The following is a 14,529-nucleotide window of genomic DNA, read 5'->3' on the forward strand; positions in this document are numbered from 1 at the left end:
TCCTTCCCCTCCCCAGCAGTCTGAGGTCTGGGGAGAATGCTTTCCAAGTTCTAGCCTAGTTTTCTGGAAATGCTGCCACTGCATTATGCCGTCTCTGTGTATCTGGACCACTTGGACAGACTCAGTGATTCTCTATTACTGGGAGCTTTCGCTGGCAAAGGCCACCACCAGCTCAACATCCTGCAGCAGGGGGCGGGATGGAAGGGTCACTGTTTACTCCGCAGTGGAGTTCAGGGCAGCCACGGGACAGAGGTGGAATTATGTGTATCAGCTTATATACATTTCCCTCAATCTGAGATGTACCATTTCAGGAAGTGTGTGCAAGCTTGTGTGTGTGTGTGTGTGTGTGTGCGTGCGTGCGTGCGTGCGCGCGCGCTCTGTTGTAGCCTACTCTTTGTGATCTCATGGACTGTAACCCTCCAGGCTCCTCTGTCCATGGGATTTTCCTGGCAAGAATGCTGGAATGGGCTGTCATTTCCTGCTCCAAGGGATCTTTCTGACCCAGGCATCAAACCTGCATCTCCTGCATTGGCAGGCAGAGTCTTTACTACTGTGTCACCTAGGAAACTTCTTTAGGAAGATTGCAGATTCTTAAATGGTATTTTCACTGAAAATACACATATACACATTTATGAATGCTTAATAAGTACGCTTAACAATAGATAGTAAAAGTTTAGGTTGTCATCTCTGGGTGGTGATGGTGGTGGTTTGGTTGCTAAGTCATGTCCAACTGTTGCAACCCCATGGACTGTACCCGCCAGGCTCCTCTGCCATGGGATTCCCCAGGCAGGAATGCTGGAGTGGGCTGCCATTTCCTTTTTCTGCCTTCTATTTCCATATCTTTATTTTCTGACGTAAATATATGTTATACAAAGAAAAAAATCATTAAAATGCTAACTGATTTTATTAGAATGTGAGACATCACTTTTACGAAGCCCCATCTTCCTCAATGGATTTGCATCCTTGGGTTTCTTTTGAACACTCAATAAGGCTAACGTTAAACTCATCAGAGCCTTTCCAAAAATCTGCTCACTCAGAGGGAGCCTCCCCTGTTTGGGTGCAGAAAATTCTTCCTGACTCTTCTGTTATATTTTTCTTTTCCAAATACCAGGGAAGTGGGGGCCGTTGGCCAGGGCACAGGGGACCACATGTCGTGTGTGATGGTCTGGCTTCAGCAGAGCGTGAGGTGTTCCCTGGGTGGCCGGTGACCTTGCCTCCCAGAGCCTAGCAGATCCCCCCGAGGGCAGAAGCTGTCAGCCGCCTGCAACATCCTTCTTCTAAGCACCGTGGGTCTGTGTTCCCTTTGCAGAATATGTGGATCGAGAGGACCATTTATACCACTGCGTATAAGCTGCCTGGCATCCTGAGGTGGTTTGAGGTCAAGTCTGTTTTTATGGTAAGGACACCCTGCAGAAAGCCTGCCCGTCACCCTCTGCTGCGGTCCGACCCAGCCTCTTCCCGGGGCCTGTCCCACCCTGCAGACACCACGTCAGGCTTAGCAACCCAGAATCTCTCTCCCTGCCCACAGATACCACAGTGGACATGCTGTAATCACAGCCACCTCTAATGTAGACGAAAACCAGAGAATTAAGATTTCATCTCTTCTTACAAAATATTTAAACACAGCCTTCACTGTGCTGTTTTGACAGTTCTTTCTGCTAACAAAGTGAAAAGTTTAAGACAAATTCCAATTCATATACCCTTTTTAAGATCTTTCTTCCTGATGGTCTTATTGTCATTTACATGACAAACAACTTGATTAATAGTACTTGCTCATTTCAAATATACTCTCCCCGCCGCCCACACTTTTTAAAGTAAGAATGACTCGCATCTCATCAGCTAAGCCTTACTATTGGACAGTTTTAATGACAGGAACCAGAGTTGGGCCAAAGGTTCTTGTGCAGCAGCAGCATGCTGACAACTGCCGGTATGGAATGATCTGATTAGAATATGCACACTTCGCCCTGTGCCTCAGTGCCTTGGATATCTGCCTGGCAGAATCTTAGCCAGAAGGGTGGTTCTCACCGTTCAGTTTACCATGAGGCCCCTTGGATGCTCCTGATTCATCCTAAGACCTTATGGCTGCACCCAGCCTTGGTTCCACTCTTGACCTTTGTCCTCGCCACCTGAGCTCTGGGCCTCTGGCTGAGTATGCCTGTGGTCAGCCACTTCCCCTTCCCCAAACCCCAGCGCCCTCTCCTCCTGCTCTGAAGCCTGCCCTAGGGCTCTGTGCCCCTATAGCCACCTGGCGGGCCCTGAGCTGAAAAAGGCTCAGGAGACGCGTGGCAGGTGGCAGAAACGCAAGCCTTTGCTGGCACCGTTTGGAGCTGGTGATGTACGTGGGTGGGAGATGAACCAGGAGGCCCTTCCATAAACAGGCACAATCCTATCTTCCTAATGAGCCTCTGCCCATAAGCCGTTTGTAATCGGGGATTCCGCAAGCCAGCCAGGGTGTGCAAGGAAGGCGCTTAACAGCTCGAGGTGGAGAGAGGCAATCCCTGATTTTCTGTAAGGATATGGTTCTGCCATGGGCTGTGTTGGCCCTTTTTTTAGTGAACTAAGAGGGCTGGAAGCTGGATAATCCCCGGATAGCATGACTGAAATAATCCCGCTGTCAATACCACGGGCCCCTCTTGCCGAGGGTCTGCCTCCCAGGACAGACCAGCATGGGATACGGTGTGGGCAGCAGCTGACCCTCTTGGTTTGATGAATCTAGGACACCGTTCTTTGACAAGCAGGGGCTTCCTGCCTAGCAGCTGAGGGTGTCGTTCTGGGATCTAGCCATGAGCAGAACTGTTCTCTGAGTGTCTCTGCACCTCCATCCCTCCCTCTGCCTCTCAGACAGCCCCCAGGGGCTGGAGCAAGAAGAAAACAGGCTGCTCTTCTTTGCCATTTGCTAAAGACACCCTTGGGTCCCTGGCACAGGAAGGGGGCCCCAGCACACTGGCCTTGGGGAGGGCAAGGACCAGTTTATCTTACATTGAGGTCACCCCTGGATGTGGCTCAGGGGCCCAGCCTTGGGTCTATTGGAGGGAGACCCAGCGTGAAGGTGGTGTTACTGTTTTAAAGCCAGTCACATTCTCCTGGCAGTTAGAGCTGAGCCAGAGAGGAGGGCGGGGCTGAGCATCACAGAGCCCTGCAGGGCCTCCAGTGAAAAAAGGGCCTTGGCAGTTTGGGCAGAGGTGGGCCTGAGGTGGACTGCCCTGCCTCCTGCCCTGAAGGTCCTGCTGACTGGTATCAGGTTTGCAAGGGAGGCCTGTGAGATCCAACTGAAGCTGTGCCCCCGGCGCTGGGCGAGCTCTTTTATTCCCTGGAGGGCACATGATCACAGGTGGAGACTGTGGTGGGACCTCTCTACCCCTCCCCCAACTTCTCGAACCAAGCAGGTCCAGGGGGTCTTACAAAGCGCCCAGACCTCCTGCCTCAGGGACAGGACAGATTGCTCCAGATTCCTTAAAACAAGCAGCGGACAAGACCATGGCTAAAAGCCCTCATCTGTGAAGCAGCTGTATTCAAGCACCACTCAGGGCTGTGTTTTCCTGGGACGACCATGCGTGCACACACATGCCTGCACACACATGTATGCAGATGAGCATGTGCGCACGCGCCCCGGGACAAGCTGACCTTGCATCGTGCCTTTGGACTTTGCATGTGGGGACCGGGTCAGTGGAAGCGTGTAAAGACGCTCACACGCCCAGCTCCTCTTGTTGGGTGATGAGAGACCTTGCCCCGAAGATCCGCTGGAAGGAAACGTACACAGGGAGTAGGAAGCCCGGGTCACAGTCTGGATGCCCTTCCTCTGGCGAGGTGCCGGGGGCATGGGCGAGGGCCCCCGCGGGGTGGGGCGGGGCGGGGCGGGGCCGCCGGCCCGAGTCATCCCTGTCCTCCCGCTTCCGCAGGTGGAGATCAGCCCCCTGGAGAACGCCATCGAGACCATGCAGCTGACCAATGACAAGATCAACAGCATGGTACAGCAGCACCTAGACGACCCCAGCCTTCCCATCAACCCGCTCTCCATGCTCCTGAACGGCATTGTGGACCCCGCGGTCATGGGAGGTTTTGCCAATTACGAGAAGGCACGTGACATGCCTGCTTCCAGCTGCAGCCCCGCCCCCAGCAACAGGCTAGCTCCAAACCCCACCTCCAAGCCCGGAGACCTCGCCGGGCTCACTGAAGTGGGCCAAACGGGGCCCACTCCCCGGGGGCAGCTTCTGCCCGCTGCCAGCAGTCAAGACCCCACCCCAGGCATGGCTGGCCTGGACATTGTCCCCACTCCCCTACCGGGCTGTGCTGATGGAGAGTGACCCGCCTGACTGTCCAGAGAGCTGGAGTTATTAAAGACCACAATATACAGTTGTAGTGGAAGACAACGGCATTAGAATATTTAGAGCAGCTGGGGGACTGGTGCAGTGGGGACAGCCAGCTGATCTCTCTGGAAAAATAGTAAGATGGAGCCGAAGTTGAAGGTCATGGGCTGGTGATCTAGACACAGGGTCCGCCTGATTTTGTACATGGAGTTTGCAATGTGGCCGTGGCCATCCGCTTCTTAGTGTCCGAAGCCGTCTTCCGGATACAACGGCTGCAGAGTTGAGGCTCTTCACAGGAGGGGTTCACTAGCCCCCCTGGTCTAGACTAAGGGGAAACCAAGGCAGGAAGGGTGCTGCCCGAAGGTGGGCTGTGAGGGGACAGGGAGGTGGTGCTGCGGCCCAGCCATCCTCAGGTGCAGAGCAGGCCCGGCTGATGATCACAGCCCGGGAGCAGCTGGGGGCTGCTGCCCATGACCTGAGCTGGGGGTTGCGGGGGGCCAGTCAGCAGCAGCCTTGCTGGGCTCTGTGAACAGGGCCTCCACAGTGAGTGAACAGAGTTCTTAGGTTGTATTGACCTTCCCGAATGTTTTGGTGGAGAGGGCCCCACCAGGGGGGACGTGAGCCTGGTGACAGCAGGGCTGTGGTCCTGCGTTCCACGCGGCTCTCTCCCCGGGCCTGGGGAACTCCAGATGTGCCAAACTGCCTGCGGCCGGGGTATGTTGGTGGGCTCAGCCACTCTCTCTGTCCCCACCAGGCTTTCTTCACCGAGCGGTACCTGCAGGAGCACCCCGAGGCCCACGAAAAGATCGAGAAGCTCAAGGACCTGATTGCTTGGCAGGTAAACGTCTCACGGCAGCTGCAGGGTCGGGGTGGGGAAAGTGGAGCCTGGGACCAGATCCCTATGGGCCTCCTTAGCACACCTGCCAGCCGCCACGAAGTACACACAACCGTGTTTGTACTGGATAAACCCACCCACCGCCACTGCAATTAACTGGACTCCTGGCCGTTGTCATGAATATGAACACCTAGAACGTTCGCTCTTACAAATGAGCTGGGTCTGTTTCCTCCCCTCAATCGGTGTATTGCGTGCTGGAAAATCTTTGGTATCAACAGAACAGAATGTTGGGGGTGAGGTCGAGGGGTGACTCCCAGAGGTCATGGCCCCAGCCTGTCTCAGGCGGGTAGTGTGGCAGGTGGGGGTGGGGAACCGCCAAGTGCCCACCCTCCTGTCCCCTCTGCTGGCGGTCAGGGTTGCAGGGAGTGTTCCAGATACTTCTGCATATTCTTGGGCTTTTCTGCTTGTGCTCCTGAGGGCTCTCAGTACTTCCTTCAAGGGATGTGGTCTGGGAATCTCTGGAGGGTGTCCTGGGCTCCGTGGGATGTTCCTGGCTCCTGTGTCTGTGCTTTTGGAGTCTTTGTGAGCCTGGTGTAGTGGGAATGTCCAGACCCAGCTCCTGTGGGAACTCTGCCCACCTGCTCTGGACTTCGGGCAGCTGACTCTTTTCAGTTCAGTTCAGTTCACTTGCTCAGTTGTGTTCAATTCTTTGTGACCCATGGACTGCAGCATGCCAGCCCTCTCTGTCCAGCACCAATTCCCAGAGCTTCCTCAAATTCATGCCCATTGAAGTCGGTGATGCCCTCCCACCATCTCACCCTCTGTCGTCCCCTTCTCCTCCCACCTTCAATCTTGCCCAGCATCAGCTGGCTTCTTTAGGCTTCCTTTTCTCCCTTGGGAGGCAGAGAGGGCACTGCTGATCTGTGCCCCGCATGCCAGGCTGAGGGCAGAGAGCTGAGGGAGGCAGAGACCAGGGTCACCCTGTGCCTGGGCGGCACCCCTCCACAGCCCGGGAGTCCCAGCTCTCCCTCCTGATGAGCGCTCTGTGGGCACCAGCTCCTGGCCTCCCTGGAGCCTCACTGTCCTGGCTTGTTCACCATCAGCACGTGGGTTACGGGACCTATTAGGGCAGAGTGGGCCTGTTTGGTTTCAAGCCAAGTTACAAGTACTTAACTTTGTATGTATAACGTGTGTGTGTGTGTGTTGTTGTGATAGAATGCATGTAGCATATAGTTGACCTCAGTCATTTCTAAGTGCACAGTTCAGTGTCAAGTCCATTCACATCATTGTGCAACCATTACCACCATCACCTCCAGAACTTTCTCACCTTGCAGAACTGCTCGACACCCAATAAACAATAATTCCCCACGCTCCCCACCCCTGGAAACCACCACCCTGCGCTCTGTCTCTATGCATTTGATTATTCTGTGTGTGCCTGCTAAGTCATTTCAGTCGTTTTCGACCCTTTGCAACCCCAGGGACTGTAGCCCATCAGGCTCCTCTGTCCATGGGATTCTCCAGGCAAGATCACTGGAGTGGGTTGCCATTTCATCCTCCAGGGGATCTTCCCAACCAGGGATCAAACCCTCATCTCTTATTTGGATTATTCTAGGGACCTCATCGGAGAAGGCAATGGCACCCCACTCCAGTACTCTTGCCTGGAAAATCCCAGGGACGGAGGAGCCTGGTGGGCTGCAGTCCATGGGGTCGCAAAGAGTCAGACACGACTGAACGACTTCACTTTCGCTTTTCACTTTCATGCATCGGAGAAGGAAATGGCAACCCACTCCAGTGTTCTTGCCTGGAGAATCCCAGGGACAGCGGAGCCTGGTGGGCTGCCAACTATGGGGTCGCACAGAGTCGGACACGACTGAAGCGACTTAGCAGCAGCAGCAGCAGCCGCAGGGACCTCATATAAGTAGAGTCATATATTGTTTGTCCTTTTGTGACTGGCTCATTCCAGTTGGCATAGGTCTTCCAGGTTCCTCCATGTTGTCCTGTATCAAGGCTGAAGAATGTTCCACTGTCTGTGTGGACCGCGTGTTGCTTATCTGTCCTTTCATTGATGGCCTCCTGTGTTGCTTCCATCTTTTGCTGTTGTGAACAATGTTCTTATGAACACGGGTTTATACAAACCTGCTGTCTCCTGCTTTGACTTCCTCTGGATGTGTGCCCAGCAGTGGGATTGCTGGGTTGTGTGATGCATCGATCTTTAGCTTTCTGAGGAGGCGCTGCGTTGCTCCACGGCAGCTGCACTGCTTTCTGTTCCCGCTGCCAGGCAGGCACCATGGTTCCAATTTCCCCACATCCTCGTCAACAATTATTTTCTGATTTTCTTTTTCTTTGTTTTATAACAGCCATCCTAATGGGTGTGACTTAGGTATTTGATATCAATTTGGCCTTGGAATTCTTCTCTGGCAAGACACCTTGGGAGCTGAATTTAAGGAGACTTTTTACAGAATGGTTTCTTTGCACAGGATATAAGCTTTGTGTAGGCAGTCTCCATCTCTAACTAAGAAAAAGAGGGAGAGGATTTACAGGTCTGAATGATTCCATTTTAGATGTTGTGGGAACCAGAAGGTACAAAATTCAAAACTCTACTGAAGGCTGTAAAGCCATTGCTACACAAAAACTAGTTTGGTCTGCAAAAAGTTATATTGATTTTTTTTTCCCTGTAAGCTTTTACAGCAAATTGGATTTTAAGAGTTTCAGGCCCTACAGAAGAAAGTAATTTGTTCCCCAGAGAGAACTTTATATCAGCACTATGTCATCACCCCTAATAACTATATTAAAGGATGAATTTTAAAGCAGTTCACAGGAAAGTTGAAAAAAAAAATCTGTTTTCTAGCCTCTTTATTAAATCAAAGAGTGATGAAAAATACATATTCAAAACATTACCTGTGATCTTGCTCTCATTTGCCGATGTTTTGAAAATCCATATTTTAATATCAGTAATTGAGTCATATGGTCAGTAACAGAAAGAAGTTCGGGGTTACTGGGATGCTTTCTTCTGGTTTTGTTTGTTAATTTGTTTGATTTGTTTTTCTTCCCTGAAGCTCCATCAGGGCAAAGCAAGGTTTTCCTGCTGGGAATCCCAAGGATTCCTGGGCAGAGTTTCCATCCCTGATGTACAATCAGCACATCTTGGAGCCTAAAATCACTTGCAAAGGCTGGTTATTAAGTTCCAGGCAGCTCCTGGCTCTGCTGTTGCCTATGCTGAAGCAGGGGGTGTTGAGCCCCTTGGGGGTGGGAGCCAGGGTCCATCAGGGGCCAGTTGTGTGCGTGGGGCTCTTCCAGGTTTGCAGCCAGGAGCACCAGCCCCTTCTTCAAAGGCACAGCTCCCTCTTTCCACAGACACAGCTGTCTCACGAAGCCTCCCTGCTGTGGGTCTGAGGATGAATCCGTGTAGGCTCAGACAAGCCCACTGAGGTGCCTGCATATGTGTCTTCTGAAATGCACAGAAATGAAAGCCTAGACCCTCTCACCATGCCCAGCTGATGACAGGCCTGACTGAGGTCACCGGGGCGGTGCTCCTGGAGCATTTCGTGTTGCTTCTAAGTGCTCTGTGCCACCAGCAGGCCGTGAACCCGTGTAGGAGACACACTGGAGCAGATTTCACATATAGGACCGCTATTTTGAGAGCTGGCCGCGTGCTCACTTTGAACAACTCAACATGTTGTTGAGTTGGGCTTCCCAGGTGGCTGAGTGGTAAAGAATCTGCCAGCCAACGCAAAATACAGAGGTTCCATCCCTGGGTGGGGAAGAGCCTCTAGAGAGGGAAATGGCCACCCACTCCAGTAGTCTTGCCTGGGAAATGCTTTGGACCGAGGAGCCTGGCGGGCTAGTCTATGGGGTCACACAGATTCAGACATGACTAAGCACGTACCTGAAGACACGTGTGGCTTTTGGGGATGTCCTCCTCCCGCTCTGGGCTCTGGGAAACTCTTTAGATGTTCTGATTCCTGGGACCTGCTCCAGACCAGATCAGGACTATGGGTTCAGGAATCTGCCTGAGAGATTTTGATGCTCAGCCTGCTGGAATCCAAAGACCATTCCAGGCCTCAGTCCCTGGCTTCCGTTCATGTGCTAAGCACCTCGTATGTTGGAGTGTTTACACAGAGCATCTTTTTATTCATAGCTTCAGTTCAGCCCTAAGCAGACATAGAACAAGGGCCCCATCCCACCCTTCTTGTAGAAAGCTATAACTAACCAATGTCAGAGACCAGTTGAAAGGATCAGTTTTACCCGCCAAATCGCCCTTCATTCATTCCTAAGACCTGAACCAAAAGGTCTTCACTTTAGTCCAGCAAGTAGCTTCTTTGATGTCAAGCATCTGGCCAATTAAGAGTTTTGTCAAACCAACACAAAAAATTACAGAAATGACTAGACTTCATTTTGCTCATTTGAGAAAGGTCCATTCTAGAGCAAAATGCTTTCAGTGTCTAGAGTGGCTGGGCTGTCACCTTGAGACCACACCCCTATCCTTGCCTTCATTCTAAGATAGACAGGACATGTTCCCCGTCCCACAGCAGGTTATCCCCAGCCTGCCGTTGCCACCCCCCAGCAATCGAGAAAATTTCTGCGAGCATCTTCTCCTGCTGAACCTGCACAAACTGCAACTAGCCCCTGGAGGCTGCCATCTGCAAGAGTAATATGCATGGGAAAGTAAAAGGTCCCATCTCGTCTGAAATCTTAGCTGTACACTGCCCTCCTGATGATAACGGCCAGAAAGAGATGCCTGGAGTTTACCTTGGGTGTAGACCCAGCTGTCAGCTGAACACGCTTTGTGCCAGTGCAGCCCGAAAGGAGGCTGAGGGGTGTCAACCCTGGGAGGGTGCTCACTTATCCTGTCCTCTTCCGGAGCACCACAAGAGGCTCCAGCTGCTTGCTATAAATGGCAGCCAAATACGTTTTGTGCGTTGATTCATCCTGATAAGATTCCTTGAATTTGTTCACATGAAATTCAATTGTGGACTTATTATCCTTCTTACTAATAAATCTGCTCATCTACACTGGTGTTCTGGCATATTAAGGAAATCTGTTTTTAATCAGTATTTTGATTTAATTATAAATTATTAAGAAGAAGCCTCTTAGCTTGATTGCACTGGAGAGCATGTACCTCCCAGTCGGAGCCTCGGGGGACGCAGAAGCTGGGGGAAGAAAAGAGCCTTCCTACACCCACCCCCAACGGCAGGGACTCTGGAGGGTCTCTGGGGCTGGGGAATAAAAATGTCTCTACAACGCGTTTAAAGGTCAGCTACATCTCCATGATCCGATGTGAAGCGTCGGCGTGGATATTTGTGACAGGAGTGTTGGCAGAGAGGTGATTATTTTTAGTTTTAAGGAAGGATAAATTTGGTTTTCCTTTCCAAATAAGAATACCCTTCAGGACTATAGATCACATATAATTCGGTTTTTACATTTTGGAATAGAGTTCTCAATTGCCTGTAGAGGCAATATTTTTAGCAAAAGCATCTTTGCTCTGTGACATGGCCCTTTGCAAGTAGGTCAAGTTATAGCTGTGCATGTATGCTAAGTCACTTCAGTCATGTCCAGTTCTTTGTGACCCCAGGGACTGTAACCTGCCAGGCTCCTCTGTCCACGGGGATTCTCCAGGCAAGAATTCTAGAGCGGGTTATAGAGGCAATATTCTTAGCAAAGGAATCTTGGCACTGTGACATGGCCCTTTGTGAGTACATCAAGTTACAGCTAAACAAATCCAAAATGCAGTTCTCAAATTCAAGGGGAGAACACACAGCCGTCTCTTCTGGGGTTGATGGTCAGATGCAAGTCAGGCAAAGCAATGACACGTCCATGCCCTGCACGCCGCGCTAGACGTGTCCGACTTAAATGCTTTTCATTTACACATTTTGGTTTGGGAGAGTAGCATGCCTGGCTGATGAATTTAATCAGCTGGTTTGATTGGAAAACCAAAACAGATGCGTTTTGCACACGGGTCGCCGCTTTCCGCCGGGTGTACACTGCTCTTTTAAGACATTAAGCAGGAGGTGAGGAATGTCGACGGGCATGTTTTCCAGATTCCGTTTTTGGCCGAAGGGATCAGGATCCACGGAGACAAAGTCACAGAAGCACTGAGGCCATTTCATGAGAGAATGGAGGCCTGTTTCAGACAGTTAAAGGAGAAAGTGGAGAAGCAGTACGGCGTCCGGACCATGGTGAGTGGCTGGCGTGGCAGCAGTCGGGGGGCACGTCTCTTCATCACACCGTCTGACCATGATAGGCCCACAGGGCAGAGTACCTGAGTCCTGCCCGTGGTGCCCACTTAGGACAAGGGCCCTCTGCCCCTTCCTCAGGTCCTCTGCCAGCAAATCTAGTCACCTCCTTTCAGTAACTGGGAATGTCTGGCTGAGCAAGCTTGAGTAAATGTGCTTGATCACCGTGTACCCTGCCCACAGCTGTGAACGCAATCTCCCCTTAGAGTCAGGGAGCAACAGAAAAATCTCATCAACGCATGGGACTCAGGCTGGTTCATGGAAACCCTACTTCCAATCACACAGCACAGGCAGAGGGTTAAAGCACACACAGGATAACAGCACCCACGATGTCCCAGAGCTGAGACGGAGCCTGTGCCCAGGCCAAGGTCAGAGTCGTTGAGGGGAGGAACAGTTCACTGAAGTCTGAATCTTACCTATTGGAGGAAGTGGCCGTTGATCTAAGTCAAGGATAAGCTGCAGGAGGTGGGCAGGATGACTCCCAGAGAGAGGACTCACTCAGCAAAGGCTGGTGGCAGGAACCTGAATGGCAAGCCAGGGGCTGGTGCAGACACAGCTATGCCTTGGGCAGAAGACAATTCGTAGGGCAGACCCGGAAAGATACCCAGCCTCACAGAGCCTGGACTGCTGGGAGACTCTGTTCTCGGGTAAAGGGCAGACCTGGGCTTTTACTAAGAGTTTGTGTAAGGTTTCTGAGCCAAGGCTAACATCAAGAGCATCATAAAAGAATGGCTGGTGATTTTTTTATATATTGTATGCATCTTTTTTTGGTTTGGGTTTTGTTTGTTTTTTTTTAAATGTTGGAAAATGGCTGATTATCAATGTTGTGATAGTTTGTAGTGTCTGACTCTTTGCGACCCCATGGATTGTAGCCCTCCAGGCTCCTCTGTCCGTGGAATTTTCCAGATGAGAATACTGAAACAGGTTGCCATTTCCTTCTCCAGGGGATCTTCCCAACCCAAGGATCGAACCCTCATCTCTTACGCCTCCTGCACTAGCTGGCGGGTTCTTTACCAGCTGAGCCATGGGGGAAGCCGACATACACATACACGTATCCATTCTGCCCCAAACTCTGCTCCCATGCAGCCTGCCACGTAACATGGAGCAGAGTTTCGTCCTTACTGATGCAAAGTACCTGACAGTGTAAGGCCTGTGGTGGGCTTGAGACAGTCTTCATGAGCTGGGTCTTAGCACCTCTGGGGGCAGGGCCAGACACCACACCTCAGAGTGCCCCCGTGGTGTGCAGTTCAGAGCATCACTTCCTTCCTTACTTAGGGTCTCTGGGAATCTTGGTGCGTCTTAGCCTTGACTGTGGGCTCGGGGGGTGTCTACCCAAACAGATGGTCCCCTTTCTCCACTGTTGAGAGGTAAACATCAGTGTGGCAAAAAGAGGCAGTGAGACCTCTTCTGGTCTCCTGGAATCCCATGCCCACTGGCATGGATGGGGTGTCTGCGAGCAGGTCTAACAGGTTATCCTGCAAAGGGAAGGCAGGCTGCTGCAGTTACTCCACCGCTCAGGACCCAGGGCCCTCTACCCCCTAAAGAACCACCTGTCCAACCAGGCACGCCATTCTGGCTTCATTTTTAGCCCAGCTCCGTCTGCCATTCTCGAAAGTTCTCTGCTACTCTGTGTTGAGCTGACTTCGTCTTTTTCCACACATCTATCTCACTTAGCAAACGCTAATTTAGTGCTTACCATGAGCCTGGGAGCTTTCTGAGTTTTTCATTTTGCAAGTAGGAAGTGCAGCCTGAGGAAGGAGGTGCTGCAGACATTTCAAGGGGGAACCCACCTCTTTTAGAGGCAGAGGAACCTGAGAAGGGCCCCTAGCCTGAGGCCTCACGCTGCTAAGTGGCAAAGCTCTTCTTCTCTTGCCCTTGTGGTTGGAGACAAGTCAGGAGCAGGACTTCTCCCCAGATGGGTTGACTTGGCTGTGATTACACCCTGTGCTCCCCCACCACCGCCCCAAGCCCTGCTGCCCATGCCCAGGCCCCAGTGCCTCCAAGCCCAGGACCTAGTGCTCATCAGATGAGGTGTCTATGGCCTTGGCCAGAGCAGAGCATGAGCTGAGAGTAACTCAGCTGCCAGGCTGTGGTCTGAAGACCCAGCAGGTGGGAATCCGAGACTGTCAGCCCCACAGGAGCAGCTCCAGATGAACAGGCTTAGGAATCAGGGTACTCTCCTGCCCAGCCACCCCAGAGGACCCTTCATGTAAGTCAGAGTCCTCGAGCCGTGCTTGATCACTTTGGAGCCTGCAACTCATTACAATCAGTGTCGAGTGGCCGGAAGAGTTTCAGAGAGCATCACGGTGCACCTCTTCCAAAGTCTGATGCCACTTTTAATTCTTTCTAAGAAATAAACACTTGTGCAAGCTCCATGTTCTCTTTCTAAGTGAAACGCTTCCTCTTTGATCAATCATTTCCTGTATATTTCAAAATGATGGAAAGCTGTCTGGCTCATCAGAACATCCTTCACATCCCTGTCTTCTGCTGTGATTCATTACTTTGGTGCAGGCTTGCTCTTGACCATGGGGGCGCGGGTAGAGGGGGTAGGCAGGAAGGCGAGGCTGTCATGTGGGCAGTGGTCTGCCATCCTTAGCTGGGGATAAGCCATTTGCACCACACCCTGAGAAGGCATCTTCTCCACCACTGTCCGACCCCTTCGTAGGGGCAGCCAGAGCATCTTGGGAATGCCGTCAGGAACAGAATTAAGTAAGGGTGCGTTTCTCACCTGCGGTGCCTCGTCCCCTGGAGCTGCCTTCCTGAGTCCCCCCTTCATCCTGGGACCCCCAAGGCAGGTTCTGCAGCCAGCCTCCCTTGAGCAAACAGGAGGCCTGATACCCTGTCATTCTCTGAAAAATGTGGTGATAAAATGCAGTCTGAAATGAGGCTTTCCCTTCTTATCTACTTTGAGAACTTTCAAGCATCTCAGAATACTTTAAAAAGAAATATACTGTCATCTGGTTTAAAAGAAAAGATGGATTTAAAAATAAAAACCCCATAGAAAGGACATAAACCATTTTGTCAATTTTTCTGAGCCAGCCTAAGCTGTAGAAAGGGAAGACTTGGACGCCCTCTGACTCCTAATCTGTGAGCAGCTCCATCAGACCTGTCCAGCCTGCTCAGCTTTGGCCTCATCCTGCCAGCCCTCGGCTCT

General features: G+C 51.7%; 1 protein-coding gene across 2 annotated transcripts in view; it reads left to right on the forward strand.

Annotated features, from left to right (window-relative positions):
- The window catches only part of DOCK1 (dedicator of cytokinesis 1), a 568,995-nt gene that overhangs the window by 533,711 nt on the left and 20,755 nt on the right, over positions 1-14,529 (forward strand). For both annotated transcript variants that reach the window (XM_069566865.1, XM_069566866.1), the window contains exons 44-47: positions 1,310-1,396; positions 3,900-4,076; positions 5,062-5,145; positions 11,181-11,318. In XM_069566865.1, the coding sequence (XP_069422966.1) occupies positions 1,310-1,396; positions 3,900-4,076; positions 5,062-5,145; positions 11,181-11,318 (486 nt within the window). The remainder of the gene's footprint in view (positions 1-1,309; positions 1,397-3,899; positions 4,077-5,061; positions 5,146-11,180; positions 11,319-14,529) is intronic.

Source organism: Ovis canadensis, chromosome 22 (genome assembly GCF_042477335.2).
Source record: "Ovis canadensis isolate MfBH-ARS-UI-01 breed Bighorn chromosome 22, ARS-UI_OviCan_v2, whole genome shotgun sequence".
Lineage (NCBI taxonomy): Eukaryota > Metazoa > Chordata > Mammalia > Artiodactyla > Bovidae > Ovis > Ovis canadensis.